The sequence below is a fragment of the Danio rerio genome, chromosome 5, assembly GCF_052040795.2.
Source record: "Danio rerio strain M-AB ecotype USA chromosome 5, GRCz13ab, whole genome shotgun sequence".
Lineage (NCBI taxonomy): Eukaryota > Metazoa > Chordata > Actinopteri > Cypriniformes > Danionidae > Danio > Danio rerio.
Genome location: NC_141025.1, coordinates 25,265,239 through 25,288,797, shown reverse-complemented (window position 1 = coordinate 25,288,797; position 23,559 = coordinate 25,265,239). Strand labels below are relative to the sequence as shown.

At 34.7% G+C, this 23,559-nt stretch overlaps 3 protein-coding genes and 1 long non-coding RNA gene across 6 annotated transcripts in view; 3 read left to right on the top strand and 1 right to left on the bottom strand.

Moving 5' to 3' along the window:
* Positions 1-293: 293 nt before the first annotated feature.
* Positions 294-6,703, top strand: phf23a (PHD finger protein 23a). Of its 3 annotated transcripts, none has more exons than XR_015490179.1 (6): positions 294-900; positions 1,475-1,506; positions 1,780-1,872; positions 4,208-4,751; positions 4,921-5,807; positions 5,978-6,703. XR_015490179.1 is itself a non-coding variant. In XM_087251859.1 (6 exons), the coding sequence occupies exons 2-6, from the start codon at positions 873-875 to the stop codon at positions 5,112-5,114; spliced, it is 891 nt and encodes a 296-aa protein (XP_087107985.1). In that variant the 5' UTR covers positions 294-700; positions 788-872; the 3' UTR covers positions 5,115-6,703.
* A 125-nt stretch (positions 6,704-6,828) lies between these two features.
* On the top strand, positions 6,829-11,096 carry plscr3a (phospholipid scramblase 3a). The gene is made up of 7 exons (NM_001105113.1): positions 6,829-6,908; positions 7,259-7,335; positions 7,432-7,474; positions 8,798-9,018; positions 9,824-9,985; positions 10,805-10,963; positions 11,037-11,096. The coding sequence occupies exons 2-7, from the start codon at positions 7,276-7,278 to the stop codon at positions 11,094-11,096; spliced, it is 705 nt and encodes a 234-aa protein (NP_001098583.1). The 5' UTR covers positions 6,829-6,908; positions 7,259-7,275.
* The window catches only part of LOC141385809 (uncharacterized), a 17,620-nt gene continuing 3,023 nt past the window's right edge, over positions 8,963-23,559 (bottom strand). The window contains exon 3 of the long non-coding RNA XR_015491189.1: positions 8,963-9,053. This is a non-coding gene — a long non-coding RNA (uncharacterized LOC141385809). The remainder of the gene's footprint in view (positions 9,054-23,559) is intronic.
* senp3a (SUMO specific peptidase 3a) overlaps positions 14,423-23,559 on the top strand; it is a 10,983-nt gene continuing 1,846 nt past the window's right edge. Inside the window, exons 1-7 of the mRNA NM_001105114.1 lie at positions 14,423-14,584; positions 17,634-18,352; positions 21,147-21,308; positions 21,392-21,503; positions 21,611-21,758; positions 23,242-23,289; positions 23,439-23,516. Of these exons, the coding sequence (NP_001098584.1) occupies positions 17,677-18,352; positions 21,147-21,308; positions 21,392-21,503; positions 21,611-21,758; positions 23,242-23,289; positions 23,439-23,516 (1,224 nt within the window). The 5' untranslated portion in view covers positions 14,423-14,584; positions 17,634-17,676. The remainder of the gene's footprint in view (positions 14,585-17,633; positions 18,353-21,146; positions 21,309-21,391; positions 21,504-21,610; positions 21,759-23,241; positions 23,290-23,438; positions 23,517-23,559) is intronic.

The following is a 23,559-nucleotide window of genomic DNA, read 5'->3' as shown; positions in this document are numbered from 1 at the left end:
GAAAGACATTGCGCGTGTGATCCAAAATGGCGTCCATAAAGCCACAGTTTCCTTATTTCCTGTGCTCTTCGCGTGAAAGCAAGGACGTAACCAAGTTACCGAACATCATATCTGGACATTAACACAACATGGGCACAAGCATTTCACCACTGTAGAGAATCACATACGAATGAAGCAGTGCGTTTAGCAGTTTGGCAGTTCTTTTTTCCAGATCTTATGCATATTCATTACGCTATTATCAATATACATTACGCAAAAAGTCTGGCGCTCTTTGCGTGGTTGCGTCACAGGGTGATTCCTGTTGAGACCGCGCGTAACCCAGACGTTCAAGACTTTGTTGAATGCAGTTGCAAAAAGCTCGTTCCTGTTTTTTTCAACATTTGGAATTTAATACTCGATTTAGTGTCTTTGCCGTGTTTTCTTTGCGTTCGTGGATGCAGTCAACGTGTCATCGCTCTTGGAAATCTAAAGCCACCAGCTTAAAATCGTTTGTAATCATCGAGGACCGAAGATAAGTCACCACCACCATCATCATCATCATCGTCGTCGACGTCCATAATTGAAATCTCTGCGAAATAATACACCGTTCGGTTTATTTTTTGGCTGAATCTCCATATTATCGTCGAAATATAGTCTCCTTTGCTTGGTTTTCACCGTTGGACGAGACGACCCCGCTGAGCATATGGCAAATCACCCTTCGGTACTGCAGTAACGTTAACGTAACTTTATTTTTCGCTCGTTGAATTCAAAAACAACTGAAGTTACATCCTTTTTCCCCAACTGAAAGACATTTTGCCTACTAAAGTGACACTGTAAGGTCATTACCAAGAGCCAACACTAAGAAGAGCCCAACTTTGTGGTACCACCCCACCATGTTGGGCATTATGGATCATCATCAAGGTAAATGCTTTGATTGTTGTCATATTCATCAATCTAGTTTTGTTTCATTGGAGCCTATCACGTTAATAATTAAAGTTTTACACAAGCCTCGTGTAACACACCTATTTAACAAAGAGCTTCTGAATGGATTAACTACTCCTGCTTGCAGCGACATATCCTCTTAGGTTAAGTATAAGTTACTTGGCAAGACTTCTGTACTATCTCCAGATACATAACATGTAATTTTGTAAGCATATTTGAAATGCTCGGACACTAATTCGCCTCCTTGTTTTGCTGACTAGACGAGGATTCATCTGCTCTTCGTTAGCTTTTAGCATAAGCAGCTTCTCTTCGGATATTTCTATGTTTACTCGAACAAATGAGCCCTCGGTACATTTTCGACAATATTTAATGTTTCAAACGCGATTGCATTAATGTCGCCTACCAATAATCTCCTGCGAAAATGATACGCAAGTTACTTTAACAGTTCCCATGTAGCATAGGCTAAAGCTAGCTTGACAGTTGATCTAACGCGGTAGTTACACATTATCAATGTATCGCCATTAATGTAACATGTCTTCTGTTTCTTTTACAGACACCGTCCGGAAATGTAAATCGGAGGCTTTGGTGAGTGCTGTCGCTGTTATTTTTTTGTAATAGTTTGAAATGGTGACACAGCCTCGTTACTTATTTATAGCTTAGGCCACATGTGGCCGAACATGGGGGAAGGGCTGTGAATAAGAGCAGTATCTGCCTGTATGCACTGATAGTAATTGGCTAACGTTAAATATTTTGGTTTCGAAAAGGGGTCGGGCTGATGTCATGGCATTATTATTTATGTTTAAACGTGCCATTAGTTACTGCTGATCACTATTAATCTAGATTTTTTTTCTATTCCAGCCTCCAGAACGTAGGAAGAGGACTGTAGAGGATTTCAATAAGTTTTGCAGTTTTGTCCTGACCTATGCTGGGTACATTCCACCCCAAAAAGAGGTGAGATGAGCATCATAATATATCACTGATTTAAATGATTGTTGTTAAGTTTTTGTGATTGCTGGATGTGATACAAACATAAGCATTGTTTTTAGTATGGGAACTATAAAATGAAATTGCCAATACTGTTATAAGAGTTGTCATATACATTTATACATGTAATGTTTGCATTGAGACACAACATTTATTTATTTTTGCCATGATGGCAGTAAATAATATTTTACTAGATATTTTTCAAGACACTTCTATACAGATTTAAGTGACATTTAAAAGCTTAACCAAGTTAATTAGGTTGACTAGGCATGTTAGGGTAATTAGGCAAATCATTGAATTATGATAGTTAGGTCTGTAGACTATCGAGTAATATATAGCTTAAAGGGGCTAATAATTTTTACCTTAAAATGGCTTTGAAAAAAATAAAAACTGCTTTTATTCTAGCCAAAATACAACAAATATAACTTTATCCAGAAGAAAAAATATTATCTGACATACTGTGAAAATTTCCTTGCTCTGTTAAACATAATTTGAGAAATATTTTATCAAACGGAGAGTCTCAAAACACTTATAAATTACTTTCTTTCACCTTTCCTTCACATCTGCAGCTGAAGTCTAAAGAGCAGAAGGCATTGCTAATTCACAAACATCACTTTAGTGATAGAATTTGAATAATTCTCTAGCGTAATGTCTAAAGTGAAGACAAAATAGGTGATTTTGCTGACATTTCAAGATTATAAGACTGAACGGCATGAAATGCCATCAATCTACAGAGATTTCCCAGTATTTCTCAATTGCAAATTAAGAGATCACAATAATGAATCCTGAAAAAGCCAAAGTGGCGCCAACACTATCAGATTACTGTTGTGTTTATGATTAGGAAAAACGGTAAACGCATGCGGGCGTTTCTTCTTTCTTTCTTTTTACTGAACTAGTCTGCAGTAACAAAAAGAGCATTAGAACCCATTAGAAACAAACAGTTGGCCAAGCAAAAAAAGTAACTCGGGGTTATACAAAGAGTGGTCAACACAAAATGCACACATTCTTGATATGCGAGTCCCATCTCGCACTCAACACACTACAATTACTATGTTAACAATACAGCACTACAACATACAAAAGAGAGAGATCGACTCCAGAAATTCACTTACTGATTCAGTAATGATTTGATCAGCTGTAGTTAGAAATTGCAATGTTTTTCCTCCTTATTATGCGATCTCTGTCGCTATCTTGTGGAAGGAAAACATCAACTGTCTTTGCTCTGCTCAGTGACAGGCTAATGGCCATCGACGCGCTCTCAGAAATTGTAAATATTTTAAAATAGGCACTATTCTTATAAACAAACTGCATAGTTTCAATCTGAACAACTACATTCTCCACTAAAAAAAGCCTCAATTATATTGTTCTCCAAAACTGCAGTACTTGTCAAACTGTAGTGTTCTCTGCTTGTCGCTGTATGTGGGCGGAGTAATACACAAGGGTGAAGAGGCTGTACAAGTGCTGTTATTTACAGAATATCACACGGCTATCAGCCAGATTTAAGAAACAGACAGGTGTTTGTGTGTGTGTGTGAGATTAATAAGAGTTGTTGATCAGATCAATACGAGCAATACCAGTGTTAAGGATGTGACATTTGCAGTAAAAACTCAAAACATAAATTCGCATAGAAAGCATATGCTAACATTATATTGAAACTTTTATTTATATTTTTCTGAACAACTCACCACAGAGTTAAGGGACCAGAAAAATATCTATCTGTAAACATGTTTTGTACTTTAAATGTGGAAAATAAACATACTTTATGGATGTGACAGAAAAAAGTCTGCAGGTTTACAGTACACAACATACTTTGTAGAAATTATGTGAATTAAACTGCACAACCCAAAGGTAACAATGATAATTAAAAGGATAAGAGATGGCTCTCTATAAAACAAAAAATATTGATTTTATTTAATATTTTCACGTTTATGAGGAAAAAAAAGTGTTATGGATGTGACATTTCTCCGTTATGGATGTGACAGATGTGAAATTGCCACTTGTGTGACTTTGGTAAATCAAATAGAATGGTTTGGAAACATTAACAGATGCATTTTTAAGTATTTCTAAAGTACTGTAAAATACAGGCTTTCACAAAAAAAAAAACAGAAATGGTTTCTGTATTTTGGTGAAAACGTAATTTTTTTCATGGCAAGGTTGATATTTGCACGAAACTGCTCATACGCATTCATTTGGAAAAAAAATTCTGAAGCATTTTAAAAAGCAAAACCACATGCATTATTCATGAAAATCTCATTATTAGGGTTCTGTTTTGTGGTTAAATTGTCTTAATGTGTGTTTCCAGGAGAGTTCATGGTCTCCGTCTTCATCTCCATGCACACATGACCTTTCTGAGCTCTCTGGTGAAGGCTCTGTGAAAGACAGCTGGACAGACTCTCACTCCGACCTCAACAACATACACAACTTGGTCTATAAAGCCGAAACGGACAGCAGCAGCAGCAGAGAGTTCAGCCATCTTCCGTCGGACAACTCTTTAGACAAGATGACCCTCAAAGACTCTCTGAACCATGTCCATAGTAAAGCTGAGAGGAAGAAAGTGAAGAAACTCGACCGCTTGTCTTTAGGAGGGCCGAGAAAAAGCATCTCGGAGGCAAGAGCACACAAACAATCAAAAGCAGCACTAAAGAAAATAAAGACCTCCATAAAGGCTGAGAGACACTTCACATCTTCAAGCCCTTTGAACGAGGGGTTTGAAAAGGAGGAGCTAACTGAGCAGGCCATTCACATGCATGAGGCAGGGCTTAAACTGGAGTCCAATCAAGAAACAGACCTGAGCTCCTGTGAAACGGACACACTGGTGACCGATGAGGACATTATGGTGGAATCTGGTAAGTGTCTGATTCCAATCAGTGTGCTAATAGTTAAAATATCTAATGTAGACCTTCAATGGTTATAAATACACGTCGTAAAAGTTATGCCAATAAATTTTTTTTTATTTATTTTTTTTTTTTTGTGCTGCATCTGATCATAACCTTTATTTTTTTTGTCTACTTGCAGGAGACGATTCATGGGATTTGATTACATGTTATTGTGGAAAGCCTTTTGCCGGACGTCCCATGATAGAATGTGAAGAGTGCTCCATATGGGTCCATCTTTCCTGCGCTAAAATTAAGAAGTCCAACGTGCCAGACATTTTCTACTGCTACAGGTGTCTGGACTCTCGGGGCTCCACGGTCAAAAGAGACCACTGAGAAACAGTGTATGGGAGCAGATCCTGCGTGTGTATTTAAATGAATGTTCTCATACCTGTCATTTTTACTTATCTGATTACTAGTAATTAAGTAGCTTCTGTTAAATTAAAGGAAAAGTTGATTTATATAACTCCATCTGTTCTCCTTTGTTCCATGTTGACAGACTGTCATGGTTTCTGCCATTCAGCGTTTTAAGGTGTCCTAAAAATGCACTTATTTGCACTACTGTATGCATAGTGCATTTCTGATGTACACAAATTAACTTTAATATTGATGAGAAATGTGTATTGACGGCATATTATGTGCATTAATGAATGAATGAATGAATGTCATGATCCTCTGGTAGCCCAAAACAATTTGAAGCTAAATAAAACATAACTCTTTCCCCACATATACAGTTAAAGTCAGAATTATTAGCCCCCTTGAATTATTAGACGGCTTGTTTTTTTCCCCAATTTCTGTTAAACGCAGAGAGGATTTTTTTCAACACGTCTAAACATAATAATTTTAATAACTCATTTCTAATAACTGATTTAGATATTTTTCAGGACACTAGTATTCAGCTTAAAGTGACATTTAAAGGCTTAACTAGGTTAATTAGGTTTATTAGGCAGGTTAGGGTAATTAGGCGAGTGATTGTATAATGGTGGTTTGTTCTGTAGATTAACAAATCATAATAATTTATGCTAATAAGCTAATAATTTTGACACTAAAATGTTTTTTAAAAATTAAAAACTGCTTTTATTCTAGACTAATTAAAACAAAAAAAAAGACTTTCTCCAGAAGACAAAATATTATTAGACATACTGTGAAAATTTCCCTGCTCTGTTAAACATCATTTGGAAAATATTGAAAAAATGAAGGGGGCTAATAATTCTGACTTCAACTGTATATATAAAAAGGAGAATTAAGCATATGATAGGATCATGATTTTATTTTGCATTGTTTTTATGATATTTCCCCACAAGTTTTCAGAATTATCATTGTTTATCCAGATTACCCATTGAGCCAAGTCCACTTTATGTGCTGAGGCGGTGTTGTAATCCAGTGTTTGTCAGTGTCGGCCCCTCAGCACAGGTGTCACACTTGACACATCTTATACTGTTAATAAAGCCCCATAGGAAAAGTCTAATGAGCGCAATTAGGAGTGTTAGATGAGGTTGAACCGTAAGCACAGATCTGTATGATGCGGACACGGTTTAAATCTAAGTTTCTCCGAAGTAATGTTCTGCGTAACGCTTTTCAGTCATGTGATAAATACTCACTTTAATGTTCCCAAATTAACCTTTGACCACTGTAAAACAGATTTCAACATAATTAGACCACATTCAACACTTCTATAGCTTGATTGTAGTTCTTTGTGTATTACGTTACAGTTAAGTTGCAAGGACATGGCTTTTATGTATGAATTTGGGTTGCCATTTTTGACCATCATAAAATTAAAAGAAATCATTTGTCTTTTGTCTTGTTTATCCCAGTGTATATAGTACATGTATGTACAGCTGTATATGTTTGAAAGATGAGGAGATGCTATATTTTTCTGAGCATTACATTAGTAAATTCTGAAAATAAATGTCCTTTAAAGTCAATCTGGCCAATTCGCAGTGTTTTGTTTGCTGATGTCACTAGTTTTCCAGTGAGCAATGTCCAAAGGGAGTGTAGTCTAAGGGGTGTGGCGACTTCTGTTCACATTACTCCCCTTCCTCCAGTCACATGCTTCAGTGCAGGTGCATCACTCTAAAGCTCGCCTGTTGTGATTGCTGTTATTTGTAATCATCAGCTACTTAACGTGAGGTAAGTGCGTTTACAATTTAAAACTTAAATTTGGTTTTACTGTGGTAAACATCTTTTTTTTCAGTATGTGATTTTTTCATTGTTTAATTTACATAATGGTTCACAGCTGCAAAATTTGCAAGTTAATGCAAATTTTGTAAAGCAATTTTTTCCATGTTTATGGTAGTATGTTGAACAGTCTGTGCTTGAAGGTAATTACATGGTCTCAAATGAAAAGCTTATGAAAGGGAAAATGTTGCTCTATATGATGGAAGCAATTAAATCTAATTTCCTGACATTTTACATCAGGTTTAGAAGTACCGTGAGTTTGTTTTACATGTGAGGACAATTACATTATTGTTTACCCATAGAACCCATTTTCTTTAACATGGAGCAGCCTTATTTAAGCCCAGCAGCTGTCCCACCAGGTTTGGAGTACCTTACACAGGTCAGATTGTCATTTAGAAGTAATTAATTTAAATTGGATGAAAACTACAGTAAAATGTATTTCATGATGGATAAATGTATGTATAAATGCTTACAGATTGACCAGATATTAGTCCATCAAAAGATTGAACTTCTTGAAGGTACGGTTTTGTTTTTAATCATAATTTAGCTGGGTGTTATGAAGCAAAGTCTATAATTTAATTTATAAGCATTTGTGAGTGTAAATGCATCATAAGTTTTGTGAATCTTTAAATTTGTGTCTGGAAAACAGTGATCTTCGGCATATTGAATATCAAATATTTTGTATACATTAGTTGATTATGGATTCGTTGAGTAGAAACTACAGCTATTATTTATGTAAAAAGACAAAATTACACCCTTGGAGAAAGATGATCATGTTTTAGAATTGGCACATATACAGTGCTCAGCATAACTAAGTACAATCCATTTTGAAAATGAATATTTTTATCCATTTCTCAGTGAATATAGGCAATGTATTTTGGTGCATTTAAACAAAACAGATATTTATTAAAATAATAATTTAATCACCAAACATTTTTAGAAATTGAAAGATAATACAATTAACTTCAAGCAAAATGTTGCAAAATAAATTGCAACTATAAAATTTCAACTAAATCTATATTTTTTTGCTTCTTGATTTTTCCTCTTTTTTTAAAAGTTTTTATTTAAATTTTTTTTTTGACAAACTTGAGTGTACTAGTTTTTGAATCGTTATCATAAATTATTTTTCTTAAATAAGCTCCAGGTTTGGCTTCAGTACTGACCAATCTAATGAATATGCTCAAATATAATATTGAATGGCTTCTTATTAAAAATATGAATTTAAAAGAGATTTGTGAGGGGTGTACTTGTATATGCTGAGCGTTGTATGTGTAAGTGTAACTAAAGTGTTGCAGTTTTTATAATACGTAACAGATTGTATTTAATTAGCTTATTCAGGTTAATCATTAGTTAGATACGTGTAATTTTAATGGCATTGATAGTGTTGCTCTTATGACATATCTATGATTAAAATATGGGCAATAATAAGTCCATATTCATGTGCCTTTACATAAGTCATAGATTAAATTTACCTTTCGCATACAATTATGTGCTTTACATAGTGATTTTAAACTGTCTGTTTGTGGGAACCAGATCTCGGTGCAAAATTAATGCAGTTCTTAATAGAAATAAGCTTTGAGGGATTGCATATGGTTGTCAAAAAAATGCAATGAAATATGCATATTATAATAGAAACTAACTATGTTGACTTTTTGACCACTCTATAAAGCCAACTCAAGCAAATCTCAAACGCGTTCAGTGGGGTTCAGATCAGCTGATGCTCAATTTATAGGAAAATATCAGGATTTTGAGCCAGTGAATCTTTGCATTGTCAATCTGGAATATATCTCTGTCTTGGGCACTCTTTGTTTTACTAAAAAAACAATTCTCTTCTTTTCCAGCCATTATTGGCTTTGAAACAAATAACCAATATGAAATTAAGAACAGCATGGGCCAGAAGATCTTCCACGCTAAAGAAAACACTGACTGCTGCACTCGAAATATCTGCGGCCCTCTCAGGAGTTTTGAAATCGAGATCAGAGATAATTTTGAGCAGGAAGTGATTCACCTGAGCAGGCCTTACCGCTGCACGTCCTGCTGTTTCCCCTGCTGTCTTCAAGAGGTAACAACTCATCGTGAAACTTGCTGTTTTCTGGCCTTTGGAGAGACAAAATATTTTAACAAGATATTTGTGACCATGCACCACAAAACCAGCCATAAGACTAAGTGTTTGGAAAATGAGATGTATAACTCGTGAAAGTCAAATAAATAAGCTTTTCATTGATGTATGCTTTGTTAGTATTGGACAATAGCTAAGATACAACTAGCCGCTTAAAATCTGGAATGTGAAGGTTAAGAAATATTGAGAAAATCGCTATAAAAACTACAAATTCCATTTCTTTTAATGCATATTACTAATACATAATTACGTTTTCATGCATTTACAGAAGGTAATATCATTACTGAAGGGAATTTACTAAATATATCCAGGAAACATCTATAAAATAAAAATATAATAATTATAATTTATATATTATAAAATTATAACATTTTGACTTAACTGATTCGGTCTAATTTTGGCTATTGCCACAAATATAAACCATTTCAATGTGGTCATGTCACTGGCTCATGAACATTTCCTGCTTGTTATTAAACTATTTCATAACTAACAAGGCAATTCAATTATAACTTAATGTTAAAGCAGTCATCACACATCATCAATATGTGGCTCTTTTTGGATTCTCAGAAGCTTTAGAAATGTTTTTGTTTACATATATCAAAATGGTCTATACCTCGGACAACATAAAACATGGTTTTGTGATCCGTTTTGAAATATTTGAAGATTAAAAGATTTGCGGTAAATACTCTAAACAGTAAACGTATTAATATAACCCTGATTCCTTTTTCTGTCTGGATATTGACAAAAGTTGGAGGTACAGGCGCCACCGGGGAATCCGATTGGCTATATCAAGCAAGACTGGCACATGTTCAAGCCCATGTTCTCGCTGTATGACATGTCCAAAACAAAGATGTTGACCATCGAGGGGCCGCTGTGTGCCGTCAGCTGCTGTGGTGATGTGGATTTTGATGTATGTATTCATGTGTGATCATGTCTGATTATCATCTTGCTTTTAACTCATTCTATGATGCTTGGTCTTTTTATTATTTTGAAACTTTTTATATCGGATTTTGAAAACTTTTTTTTTTTAAACCGATGAAATAAAAGGGGAAACAATAATTAAACAATACGGAAATAATAATAAAATAACATTTTGCCATTATAACATATTTTCAGAAGAAACATCATTTGCACATCAAATTACACAAACAAGTTACATTGATAAGTTAAAAAAAACTCTTAAGTGTAAACATCTAAATATCTTACGATACTTTTCCACCTCTTAAAAAAATATATCAGTTTTTAATTGTAGACATGCAATCATTATATAGACCTGTTTCATTTTTGGAACCAACGAGCTACCTTTGGAGAACCTTCTTCCTTCCTGTGTACTGTTATCAGGTTTTCGTTTGTTTGTTTTTTGCTATTAATAACAATATTCTTAATATAAACGTTTTTATACATGAGACATTAATTTTTGCAATTCTCCTGATAAGCTCACAACTAAATCTAAGGAAATTTCTATATCTAATATATATATATATATATATATATATATTTTTTTTTTTTTTTTTTTAATACTTGGTCTTTTTAAATTATTTATTAATATTAAAGATTTGTTATTTATATTTTAATTTCTGCTCTCCTACCTTGAGCCATTTGCACAGCAATCAACTATTTCTATTTATTTATTTTTGCTTTACATGTAAATAAATTAAATGAAATATTTCTAGTTGTGTCTGTTGGATGATGATTTTGTCACAAATAAAATGTTCTGTGTTTAATACAGGTATTGGGTAAAGACGGGAATCCTGTTGGTCGAATCAGTAAACAGTGGGCCGGCCTGATCAAAGAGTCGCTCACTGACTCCGATAATTTTGGCATCAACTTTCCCATAGACTTGGATGTGAAGATGAAAGCAGTTCTGCTGGGAGCGTGTTTCCTTATAGTAAGATACCACACAGTCATTCATTTCCCAATCTATTTGGCTATTCATGTATTTAATGCCCTGTGTCCTGCAGGACTTCATGTTCTTCGAGCAGACTGGGGACTCTGGACAGAGATGCAGTGTGTTTGGCTAATAACAAGAGGGTTACTGATCATATTTGTCTGAAATATATTCAACTGTAGTATGACTATGGTAAACACTTCTATGTATGTATGTACCACTAATTTTAGCAATAGTAAAATTTTTATTAAGTAAACTTTTTAAATATTTTTCTTTTAAAAATATCAAATAAACCATTTTCATACTTCATTCTCATTGCTCTTGGAAATCTTTGTTTATAAGCACACCTCTGAAACATGTCATGAATCCCCAATTTTATGACAACTGACTTCACATTATTAAAATATTGATTGCTTTCAATAGAAATATGTTGTCTTTAACAGCCTGATATTTGTCTTATTGTTCTTATCATGTTTTCTCAATTACAATCATTTCATTTTAAAAGGGACATGTAGTTTATTATTGCTGATTGTAAATTATTATTAGTTTGTCATAGTTCATAACTAGGGCTGTGTGATTTGGGGAAAATAATTGCAATTTTTTTGACAGATATTGTGATTGTAATTTGATTTGCGATTTAATTTTGTAGTCCAGATTCAGCTCAATAATCTGTATCGTAGCTTCTCGCTGCTAAAATGCAGTGAGTGTAGGTTAAAAAAGCAACTAAAAAGATATTAACTTAGTTCTACATTTATTCAAATGTGCTTTTAAATATTCAGAAATTTTACTTTCTCTAGAGCACATGAAAGGACCTTACCTTTCTGTTAAGTCAAATTAGGGAGACAATGTAGGTTATTATACAAACAAAACAAAATCATAAAAATGCAGAACACTCAAAGCAAACTAACATGGCTGATACGAGGCAGATTAAAAAGATTTGATTGGGAGGAATATAAGTGTGCTCACTGAATTGGCTAGTAAGACTATCACACAGACAGCAGTCACGCATTTGCTCTGGGCAGTGTAAATTAAATACATATATATTCCATATCACTGCCACTTGCAATTAGCTAATCGCAACGTTTCAAATCGCGATTACGATTCAATTTCAAATTATTGCAGAGCCCTAAGAACTACAGTGCATTAGTAGTTACTGTCAAAAATAGCGGTACTGGAATTGCAAATTGAGAGTTGCTCCATCCCATTAATAATACATTTTCACAAGCCCCCATAACATGTTTTGGAGGATTCAATTCATTTTCTTTTTGGCCTAATCACTTTATTAATTTGGCGTCGCCACAGCGGAATGACCGCCAACTTATCCAGCATATGTTTTATGCAGCAGATGTTCTTCCAGCTGCAACTTATCACTGGGAAACATCTATACACACTCATTCACACACATACACTACGGTCAATTTAGCTTACCCAATTCACCTATAGTGCATAGGCTTGAACCAGTGACCTTCTTTCTGTGAGGTGATCATGCTACCCACTATGCCACCGGTTTCAATTTTAGATCAATCTTTAGTAGCTACAAAATAAGTACAAAAAAAGCCAACTTGGTAAGCCAAAAGACTGATTATGACTAGTCTAGAATGAAAAAGTCAAATAATTTAATCATCACAATGAAGAAACAGTGTGCTTTGTGTGTCAATATGCATAAAAGTATTACCTTTCTATTAATTCCTTCCAACTACTCTTTAAATGTAAAAACCAGGAGTGCTCAAACTTGGTCCCGGAGGGCCGGTGTCCTGCAAAGTTTAGTTCCAACCCCAACCAGACACACCTGGGCTAGCTAATCAGGCTCTTACTAGGCTATCTAGAAACGCTCTTGCAGGTGTGTAAAGGCAAGTGGGAGCTAAAATCAGCAGGACACGGCCCTCCAGGAACGAGTTTGGACACCCCCGGTAGACCATTCTACATTTTCATTGATCTTTTTTTATTATTTGGCATACACTTTTACCCACAGTGATTTACAATTGAGAACAATACAACAAAAACATGTAAATAATAAGAATTCCTAGTTGCAACACAAATAAAATATTTTTGTGTATATATAGAGAGAGTTTGCGGAAATATGGAAATAGAAATTAAATTGTTTAGGTCAAAAGTACTTTTTATATAAATATTTAACGACAAAAGAATAGAGAGCAGATAAGCGAGTGTTACTGTTAGAATAAGGGCAGAATTTATAGTAGACAATAAAGTAGAGCTAGAGTACATCAAAGGATTCCTTTTTTATTAATGCTTAAAGAACAAAGTACAGAACAATACAAAAAGAAAGAAAAGAAAAGGGTCAGGGGTGTACAAATTCAAAATATAAATAAGTCAAACAATTGTATGTGTAAGTATGCATAATAAGAAAGCGTAAGGGCCTTGTGGGATTAAAGGATCTTGAAGGTTTCAAGTAAAAAAAAATGGTTTTATTGACTTTTCATTAGTGCTTTGCTTTATGTTGTTGGTGTTATGTTCTAATGCTTTTAATATAGCAAGATAAAAAGGTTTTTGGTTATTAAATTTGCTTCTCTGAATATGGTACTTTGTAGATATTATTAAAAGTTTAATAACATAAGCCTCCTTGTCTATTTTTGTTACAGTTCAAAATTCAAAATAACATGCAGAGATTCACGGACATTTGGCAATAAGTCTTTTCTGAATTTGGAAATCTCATACCATATTATCTGACAATTGACCATTCCAACAAATATGCGGCAGAGTTTCTGTCTGTGCAAACAAAATGAACAGTTTTGATCTATGTCCTGTCTAACTTAAACAGAATATGTTTTAAATGAGACCTCTTTAAATTTGTTTGTAATAAAAAAAAATTGTTAGGCAACGACCCAACCTTTTTCCAATTTAAACCTCTGATTAACCCAGACCAATAAGAGATTATGTACACTGTAAAAAAAATGTATTGCATTTTTAAGCTGAATTAATCTTCTTAGTCCATTAAACTTATATTGTATTGTTAGTAGATTCAGAAATCAAAGACATCTAAAGATTTAGATCTTCAAGAAAAATCTGAAAGAAAGGTTTACGCTTACAAAATTTACACTTGCGTGTAAAATATTTGCCCAAAAATATAATAAGATTAAATAAATAAACATCTGGATGTTCATTCTGATGGTTATATCCTAAAATAACATTATCATATTTTAACACAACAGCAGGAATTATACCACTAAATATACCTTATACATTTTCCAATCATGTTTAGTTTACTCACAATTCCAAAAAAGTGAGACATTTAGTTTGGTGATCACAGGAGCAATTTACATCAAAATCCAGAAATATAGCCTACCTTTGTTAAAAACAAAAAAAAAAACCTTTGTAGGATAGCACCTATGAATTAGTTTATAAGACTTCACGGATTTTATTGTACATTAGGAATTTTGTGTATTCTGTTCCTGCCCATCACCAACACCAACGTGACGTCATAGAGACGCGGCGGAAGAAGAGTGTTTTCGCTGTAAAGAAGCGCCAGCTCTCATTGAATGAGCCAAGATTTAAATTAGCCTTTATTTTCTCTTTCATTTTCTGTCCTCGAAAAGCTTAGTTATCCGCTTTTTGCCTTGGCGGACAACGCCTGAGCTTTTGGCGAGAGCATACGGTTAAACGGTGAGTAATCGTTGGTGCCGACACCCCACATTTTCTGCATCGCGACACCGGAGGCCGAGCAGTGTTTATGTGTGATGATCGGTGCTTGATTTGCCCGCTGGAATGATGTGTTATTTGACCAATGCCAGTTGAGCTCAGTTTTATTAAAAAGCCCCCCTTAAAAAGGTACTATATAAATGTAGCCAAATATCAGCCTCTGGTATTTTAGTTACAAAAAACAAAGCGTTTCCCAGTGCAGCCCTTTACCATAATTCAAGTTAAAAGCAGAACAAAGCGCGTCGTGCACGAGTTTATGTCCGCAGCTTCAGCAGTCTCTCTCTCCATCTGTAAGCACTGACATCTGCTTGAGCAAACTACAGATAAATAATGGTTCGTTTTATGTATTGCCGCACTGAAGAATAACGATACAATGTCAGATCGATACAATGTGCTACTCTTTTTCCCCTCATTTGAGACTTCAGTCGCTGCCCAGTTTCCCCATTGGATTTTTAGCCTTTTCATATTCAGAGACCCCCAGTGCTAGTTAGCAAACGTTGATTTCATTACTTTTGAATAACTTTAGATAAAAAAATACTGAACATGGTTGCACATCAGAAAATGCAGAACAGATTATTTAGATATTCATGTGTTAGCAAAGATATATAAATATCCTTTAAAAAGGCCCCTAATATAATATAAAACGATTCTTATATCAATATGAGTTTTTATTTTAATTTAATAAGCCCACAGGAAATAAGTGTGAACTTTAATGCCTCTTGTTACTGGTGTTTTGGTAAGCAATTCATATAGGCCAGTTAATTGTTTGTCTATTCAAGGTTTAGCCAAAATACGAAAATTGATGAAAATTCAGTTTTAGCGAGCAGTTTGTTCATGTTTGGCTGTTTTTAGTTTTGGTTGTTGTTTATTGCACTTTTTGCATTAATTCCAATCAGCAAAAAGCTGTTAAAAAGCTTAAAATGGGCAGATACCAAATTGATTTCAATTTCAGCATTTTAGCTGCTGATACTTCAGTCAATATGCTGATGTAGTTTTTATAATGTTATATTTGTATTATTTTTTTAAATTGTGTATTATCGCAATGTTATAATTTGCAATACTTGTACTATCATTTGCATGAGATTTTGATGCCTGGAATTGTATAATGACTTTAAAAGCAAACTATTTGTGACATTAGCCCCTTTCACACAGTGATACCGGTAAATATCCGGAAAATTTCCGGAACTACTTTACCGGTATATTCAAAAAAGCGATGTTCACACAGGCGAGGACGTTACGGAATTTTTCCGGAAAAGAGCATTCACACATCCAAATTCGCTATGTGAAAAGGGCTAACAGGACAATTTTATTATATTATTTTTATCATTCAGTTACTGTACTTAAGTCACCTCAGAAAATGGTAAACACTTCATTTTTGTTGTATCTTTTTTTTAATTGTATTTATAGATTGTTATGCATGAAAATACTCACAACATGTGCAACTGCAGAAATGCACTGCAAATAGCACAGACCACAATGAAAATGTGTTGGGGACCTCAAAAAGTTTATAGATTGTCTATTAGATTTTATGGAGATGCAAATAGTAAACATTAATTCATCAATTATTGATTAAACAAGAAAATTATTATACTCGCAACACATGCAAATACAGAAATGCACTGCAAATAGCACAGACCACAATGGAAAAGTGTTGAGAAATTTATATATTGTTTATTAGATTTTATGGAGATGCACTCCCACTGCAGAATCATCCCAATTGATCTAACATTATAGATTCTTTCCAAAATGAGATATTCAGTCATCTGGTGAAATTATCTTCATATCTCATTATATATCTCAAAAAAAAAAAAAAAAAATTGCAATGATTTTTCCAATAACGTGCAGCCTTAATTTATATATTCCATCACTGGATTTGCTTGCATTTTTGCATTTGCTCTTCTGTCACTTCTCTGCTTTTATTGTATGTTTTTATTAGATAAATAGTTTATATTTGTAGATAAGCCTGCACAATGATATGAATTAGGGCTGCACAAAATATTGTTTCAGCATTGATATTGCAATGTGATCATTTGCAATAGTCACATTACGAGTATTCGCAATGTTAAGTCTGGATTATAAATGATCATTTAGGAAGTGTTTTTTGAGGCCTGCGACTGTGTGAGGGTTTTGAAAAAACAAATTAATAACAATAAATTCTAATAAAGTGTTTATAAATCGAACATTATCTAGTATTATTCTCGAAAAACAATAAAACGCTGATGATTTCATTTGTATCTTTTTCTTCATTAAATTTATCTACGCTTGTAGATTGTTTCTTGTATTTTATGCATATGCACTCCCCTACAGAATCATCCCAATCATTCTAAAATGATAAATTCTTTCTAAATAGTTATTCAACACATTTAGTGAAACTGTATTCATATCACAATATATATGGCAGAATAACAAACATTGCAATGTTAGATTTGTCCAATATCGTGCAGCCTTAATATGAATGAAACCTCTGAGAGTTAGTTCGGTCAATCTTGCACCTCCGCAATGTTGTTATTAAGTTACCCTTTTAGTTTACATGGCCTTCAGCTTCTCCTGATAAAAATGAAACACTGAATCATTCTTTTGGTCTGGTAGACTCCAACATTTACAACTGAGACATGAAATGTTTTCAGCAATGTGTTTATTGCCTTGTCTGTAATAAGCAGTATTATTCATTCATGTGGTGCATCTAGGTATGCTGTTATAATTATTTTGCTTCATTTGATTTTACTTCTTGAACCAGGCTGTTTTTAGAGATTAGACTAACAGGTGTTGCCACACTCAAAATGGCTTACTGCGGGAAAACAAACAGGAAGTTCAAGGTTGGGCATAGTGATAAAAAAAGAGCGCCCATAGCTGATAAAAGTAACGGTTTATAGCTTAAGTAAGAGTGTTTTCAAGAAGAATAGCTAGATTTCTCACTTCGCTGTTTGATACTTTAAAGGTTTTTCTTTGGCATCTTTGACAAGTTAAGAGATGACACTGACATGGTTTTTAAATTTTCTTCTTCATGCATTAGTGAAGGAGGCAGGCTGGCGCAGGTTGTAGGGTGCTCCTGGATCATGAGAGACAGTGGCAGCAGCCTGGCTCAAACACACTGGTCTAATGAGCTGACGCTGACTGCTGGGCAGGAGGGCGCCGGGGGTGGGGGTGCCATTGGAGGGGGTCATTTAATGAACCCAGCCATGGCTCAACATGCCCCGAGCCCAGCCCATTTTAAACTGGGGCGCAGAGAGGAAGACGTCAGAATGTGGGGTGCAGACTACACAGTCCCCGAGGTGGAGGACGAGGAAGAGGAGGAGGAGGAAGAAGAAGAGGATGATGTGGAGATGGAGAGTGGAGAAGATCTGGAGGATCAAGGCATTTTTCATCTTCAAGATCAAGGGGATGACAAGGATTGGGGAACACCGGAGCATTCGCAGGTGGCAGAAATGGATGTCAGGGTTACTGATGACTTTACCCACTGCATGGCGCAGAGGAGACCCAGACTGCTCAAAGTGAGAAGGCTAGCTCGGTTGCCAAATCGGGGCCGAAGGTACCTGAGCATTCGTTTTCGTCTGGCCCAGCACTGGAGAACTTGGCGCCAACGAGCCAAATGGGCGGGAACTATGGGATACAGGAGGGTTCGCAGATGTCACAGACGTCGTTACTTTGGCAGTCAACATTTCCAGAGGCCGCCGGGACGTTCGTTGTTAAATGGGGACCCAGAAGGCCGTTTGCAGGGAACAGAGATATCTGGTAAGAATTAACAGCAGATAATATGTGTATTTATGGCTAAGTATCAATGAGAGAAATCACGTCATTCCAGTGTGTATTTTAGTTTGGAGTTTATGAAAGCAAAAACAAAAAATGTTGTTAATTTGACTTTACAGATATGACCTACGCTACTGAGTGAGGTTGTCGCGATACCATTAATCTTACGATACTATACCAGCTGAAGTATCACAATAACAAGTAAAATGGCGATAATGTAACTCAAATTATAGAGAAAATTGTCAGAAATATTGTATTAAAAGTTATAATAGGCCTACTTGAATTTATTTCATAATTCAACTTATTATTGAAAAGTATTATGTGCACATCACTTCACCTAAAATGTATTCATTCTTTTTGTTCATTTTGTAGATAGCTGACCAACAAAATACATTTAAATAAAGATACAAATTATACCAAATCAAATTTGTTACAAAAAAAAAAACTTCCAACAAGTTAGGCTATATGAAGTGATCAACAATTGTTTCAATGTTTCCTATTGCTATTTTGGGTTTTTCATCTATTGTTTTTCTTCCAGTCCTGTCAGGTAACAACCCAAAGTAAGTCAAAATGTCACTTTGAGAGTCGTTCTTTTTAAGAGATTGTCGCAATTGTTGTAGCTACTAAATCATATTGACGAGAACAGAAATAAATCTATAAAAGGCGCAAATTCTACAGTTTTGCAACCTTAAAGAGCTCCACAGACTATTAAAATACAATGGTCTATTGCTGCACAATCATGTGAGCATTTTAGTGACTTTTCCACATGTAACATTATCTATTGTAGATAGACCGTTAATGACGTAATTTACTAACTAGACATCGCCAGTATTTTGGAGCCATTGTATCGCGATATTACCATGGTACTGGTAAACCGTGCAACCTTTTTACTGAGGATGATCATTTTTCTTTTTTTGCATGTATAATTTTGCTGAAATTAGATGAACGCACCTTACAGAGATAGTACACTCAAAAATGTTAATTTACTTGGTTTACACTCACTCAAGTGGTTCCTAATCCTTTTAAGTTTCTTTAGTCTGTTGAACACTACAAAGCTATTCTGAAGAAAGCTGAAAATCTAACATGACTCCACAGTATAAAAACAAATACTATGGAAGTCAATTGTCACAGCGTTCCAGCTTTCTTTCTACAAAATGTATTCTTTTGTGTTGAAGAGTAGAAAGTAAGTCAAAGGTTTGGAACAAGTGGGTGAGTAAATGATGACAGAATATTGGGTTTTGGGTGAACTCTCAAAGTCTCATTAAAGTATCTCTTTTATTTCAAATATTAGTTTTCAAATAAGGTGTAAAGTATATTTGTTTGTAAATCTACAACATCAGCAACATTTTAAAGATCAAAGTGCATGAGAAAAAAAGTCATTCTCTCCTACAAGAATTAATTAAATCTGAAATGAAACTGAGTTATCTATGCTGATTCATAACACATTTGCATCTTATCTTTGGCAGTCTGTGAACTGCTTTGACCTGTCCTTAAGCGCTTTAGCAGGTGTGTGTTGTCAACGTCATGTCAAGTAGAAGCATTTACTGAGCCAAACGGTTATTCGAACAGTCACTCCCATTATAATCACTGAATCTCTTAAGTATATTGTAAATGCAGGGTTCTTAAAACTTTTCCAACTTCAAATTCCATTTTTATGATTTTCCAGCACCTACCAACCACAGTAAATAATGTTTATATATGCTGTATGTACTTTTTCACATTTAAATCCATTCTGCTATGTTAAAAAACACATTATGATATTTCAACTTAAATTGTTGAATACTTCGGGGCATGGATTATTTGGGATACTTCACCCAAAAATGGTAAAAAAAAAATTAAAAATAAAAAAAAAAGTTCAGTTATTGGATGAAGTATCTTTTTAAGTTTGGTCTCTTTCTAACTAAGTTGATATCTCAAAAAATAAGCTTACACAGTCAGACTTTATTTTGGTGTAGTAGCAAGTTGACATGTCTGTTTTAAACTATTCCTAAGCAATTTGTTTGACGTTTTTAGGTGCAAATATGCATTCTGTGTGTATGTCTCTTAAAAACGCGCATGCGGTGAACATTTTGCAGTGATCACAAGGCAACAATTTTATGCACTCGCACAAATGCTCCCAAATATATTTTGAGCTCACATCAATTTCGGGCACATATGCAACCAAAAAAATCGCAATTTCGAGCCCTACAATTTTAAATTCAAACAGGTTCAAGCACTTTGTTCAAAACCCAAGCACTTTCCTAACCTTGAAAACACTATATTAAAAATCAAGCATTTTCCAGGGTTTTCCAGCAGCCATATGAACCCTGTAAATGCCCTTTATTGTTTATAATGAAAAATGAAGTGTTTTTACACTTAGCAAGACTTTTTCAGCGATGACTTAACACATCTGAATGTCCATTAGTTCAAAATAAATGCTTTTATGCAAAGAGTCATTTTTTTATGCCATAATGAGGCATTTTAATGTGAAATTGAATTTGTAAAAACAGTGGCATAAAAATTATTAAGTCAGTGTGATTATGGATTCATAATTTGAATTTAGTTTTCACTGATAATTGCATATCTTTATCATTTCATCATTGATTAAAAAAAATTAAAAATCGTATCAGAATCTGCTTTAGCAAAGCTAGATTACAAGAAGTCATTAAACTGTACAATTAAATAATAATGTAATGCTTATATTCTTGAAAGAAACTGGCAAGGCTTTGGACAGCAGTTCTACTTGTGGCTACTGTGCCCAGTACTGTACTGTTAAAAAATTACCCTTTTGATTTCTCAGACTCCTGTAGCACAAATGGGGCCCTAAAGGGTAGAGATGGTCTCCATGGAGCAGTCTTGGGGGAGCGGGAAGGACGGGCCTCCCCTACTAATGTCCAATCTCAACGGGAAAAGGCCTCCTTACAGAATCAACTCAGCAGTGAACACATTTCTTGTGTACAAGGTAGAATTTATCATCTCTCCAAAAATATGAAAGAGTAACACACATCCAAGGGTTGCTCCTTTCTCACTCCTCCTCTTCCTCAGGTATTCTGGATGAATTTCTCCAACAGTATGGCAGTTTGATTCCCATTCATGTGGATGAGGTGGTGGAGAAGCTTCAAGAGATTTTTACTGAGAGCTTCTCAAGTCCTCACAGGTCAGACACATGGCTCATACCAGCTTACGGAATTATAATTTTTAAAATGCCAAACTAGATAAAGCCTTGACTACAAAGAGTCTGTTTTTATTTCTGTTGGTTTACAGGAAGATAATGGTGCAACATTTAATGCAGTCCTACCAGCGGATGTCTGGAAGTGCAATGATGCGGGGGTTTCGTGTAAATTACAAGCGTCATGTACTTGTCATGGATGATCTGACAACACTTTATGGCCAGAATTGGCTCAATGATCAGGTGGGCACTTATTAATACACATTAACATTGGGTCGCATTAGCTAACCATGTATACACTTGAATTTGTGTATGAATATGTGATTGATCAATGGACCCTTTTCACATTTCCCGGTTTCTCATCAGCAGAAGACGTCATAGTTTGGTAAACTTTGAGCGCAGTGAATGGGAGAGTACAACAAATACATTTTTACTATCTTATTTGCTGAAATAATAAATGAAAAACGCCTCAATAGTGTTATCAAGACTTTCAGAAAAGGGGAAAAAAATAGTGTGAGCCAAAAGAGAGAATAATTTAAAATTTACTCTCCGGCCATACACTCTGCATTTCAAGCGCCACACACAAGCGGTAATTTAATTTTTTTTTTTGTATTTTGATGCAAAGATGATATAATACATATATGAATACACATAAATGTTCATGTTTTTTTAAATTTAAATATTAAAAACTTTCAAGGAGTTAAAATGCTGATGACTGTTAAACACATCAACAGTCTTGTGAATAGGGTCTATAAATTGGTTTTCTTTACTTGGATACTATTAAAGTTGCCATAGAATGAAAATTTGGGCTATCTTAGCCAGGCATAGCTGAATAACACAAGTTCAGTATAAAAAGGAATGATATACTGTCAGCCTTGTTCTCAAGTAAATCCTGAGTGTAACATACCAGAACAAAATTGTTATAATGCACATGGGATCATTAATATGCACACCCAGGCTGCTTTTGATTGGCCACAATGATTTTTGGTGAGATTACAATGATATTTTCCCCTTATTTTTGAGTTGATCTAAGCTTGCATTATACCTGCTATGTGTGTAGGACTCTTATTTTGAAAATGGAACCAGCAGGACATGAACTCTGGGTAATGTTTGTGCATGGAGATCTCATCAAAGCTTGCTCAGAATGCTAAATATGGGAAAGATGAAAATTTCTGAATCCACAGACCTACTATATAGATATCAGAGAAATTGTTAACATATTGCATCACTATTGCAGCTGACTTGGTGTTTAAGAAACATTTATTCTTAAAAACAGTGGAAAATACATTGAAAATAAATTGAATGTTCAAAATGTCAACATTTATTTTGAAAAGATATTATATGTAACATTACAAATCACTTTACTGTCACTTTCTGGTTTTTTTTTGCCGGTTTAATTATGGATTCCTCTATATTACATTAAATTAATATGTGTGCACTCACCTACAAAAATGTAAAACCTCACATTTAGGATTACTAGTTGTTATTATTGAATCTGACCCAATATTTTTGTTTTAACATGTCTCTTTCTTTGTAGTATATTAATTTTATAATAATACTTTCACAATCATTTTATGATGGCACAGTCTTTAACATCTGTTTGTCTGCACTGTATAGAGAAGATATTCACAGTTATGACTCTTTTATTTGATGAATGGGAGGCCCTAGTATTGGGATTGTGCTGAGCTTGCACTCTCTTACATCTGTAACTCTCTGCGTCACCCAGGTCATGAACATGTATGGGGATTTGGTCATGGATGCTGCCCCTGAAAAAGTAGGCAAAACATGCACAGACACACACACACACACACCTTTACTCTGTCAAGCATGTCAATGGCATTATATGATATTGTATGCCCAACAAGGGACTAATATAACAGTCTCTCTCTCTCTCCCTTTGTCTTTTTACTTTTTGATTTACAGGTCCACTTTTTTAACAGCTTCTTTTATGACAAACTTCGGACAAAAGGATACGAAGGTGTCAAACGGTGGACAAAAAATGTCAGTACTGGGAATTTGGTTTTAGATCTTTCAAGATTTTTAG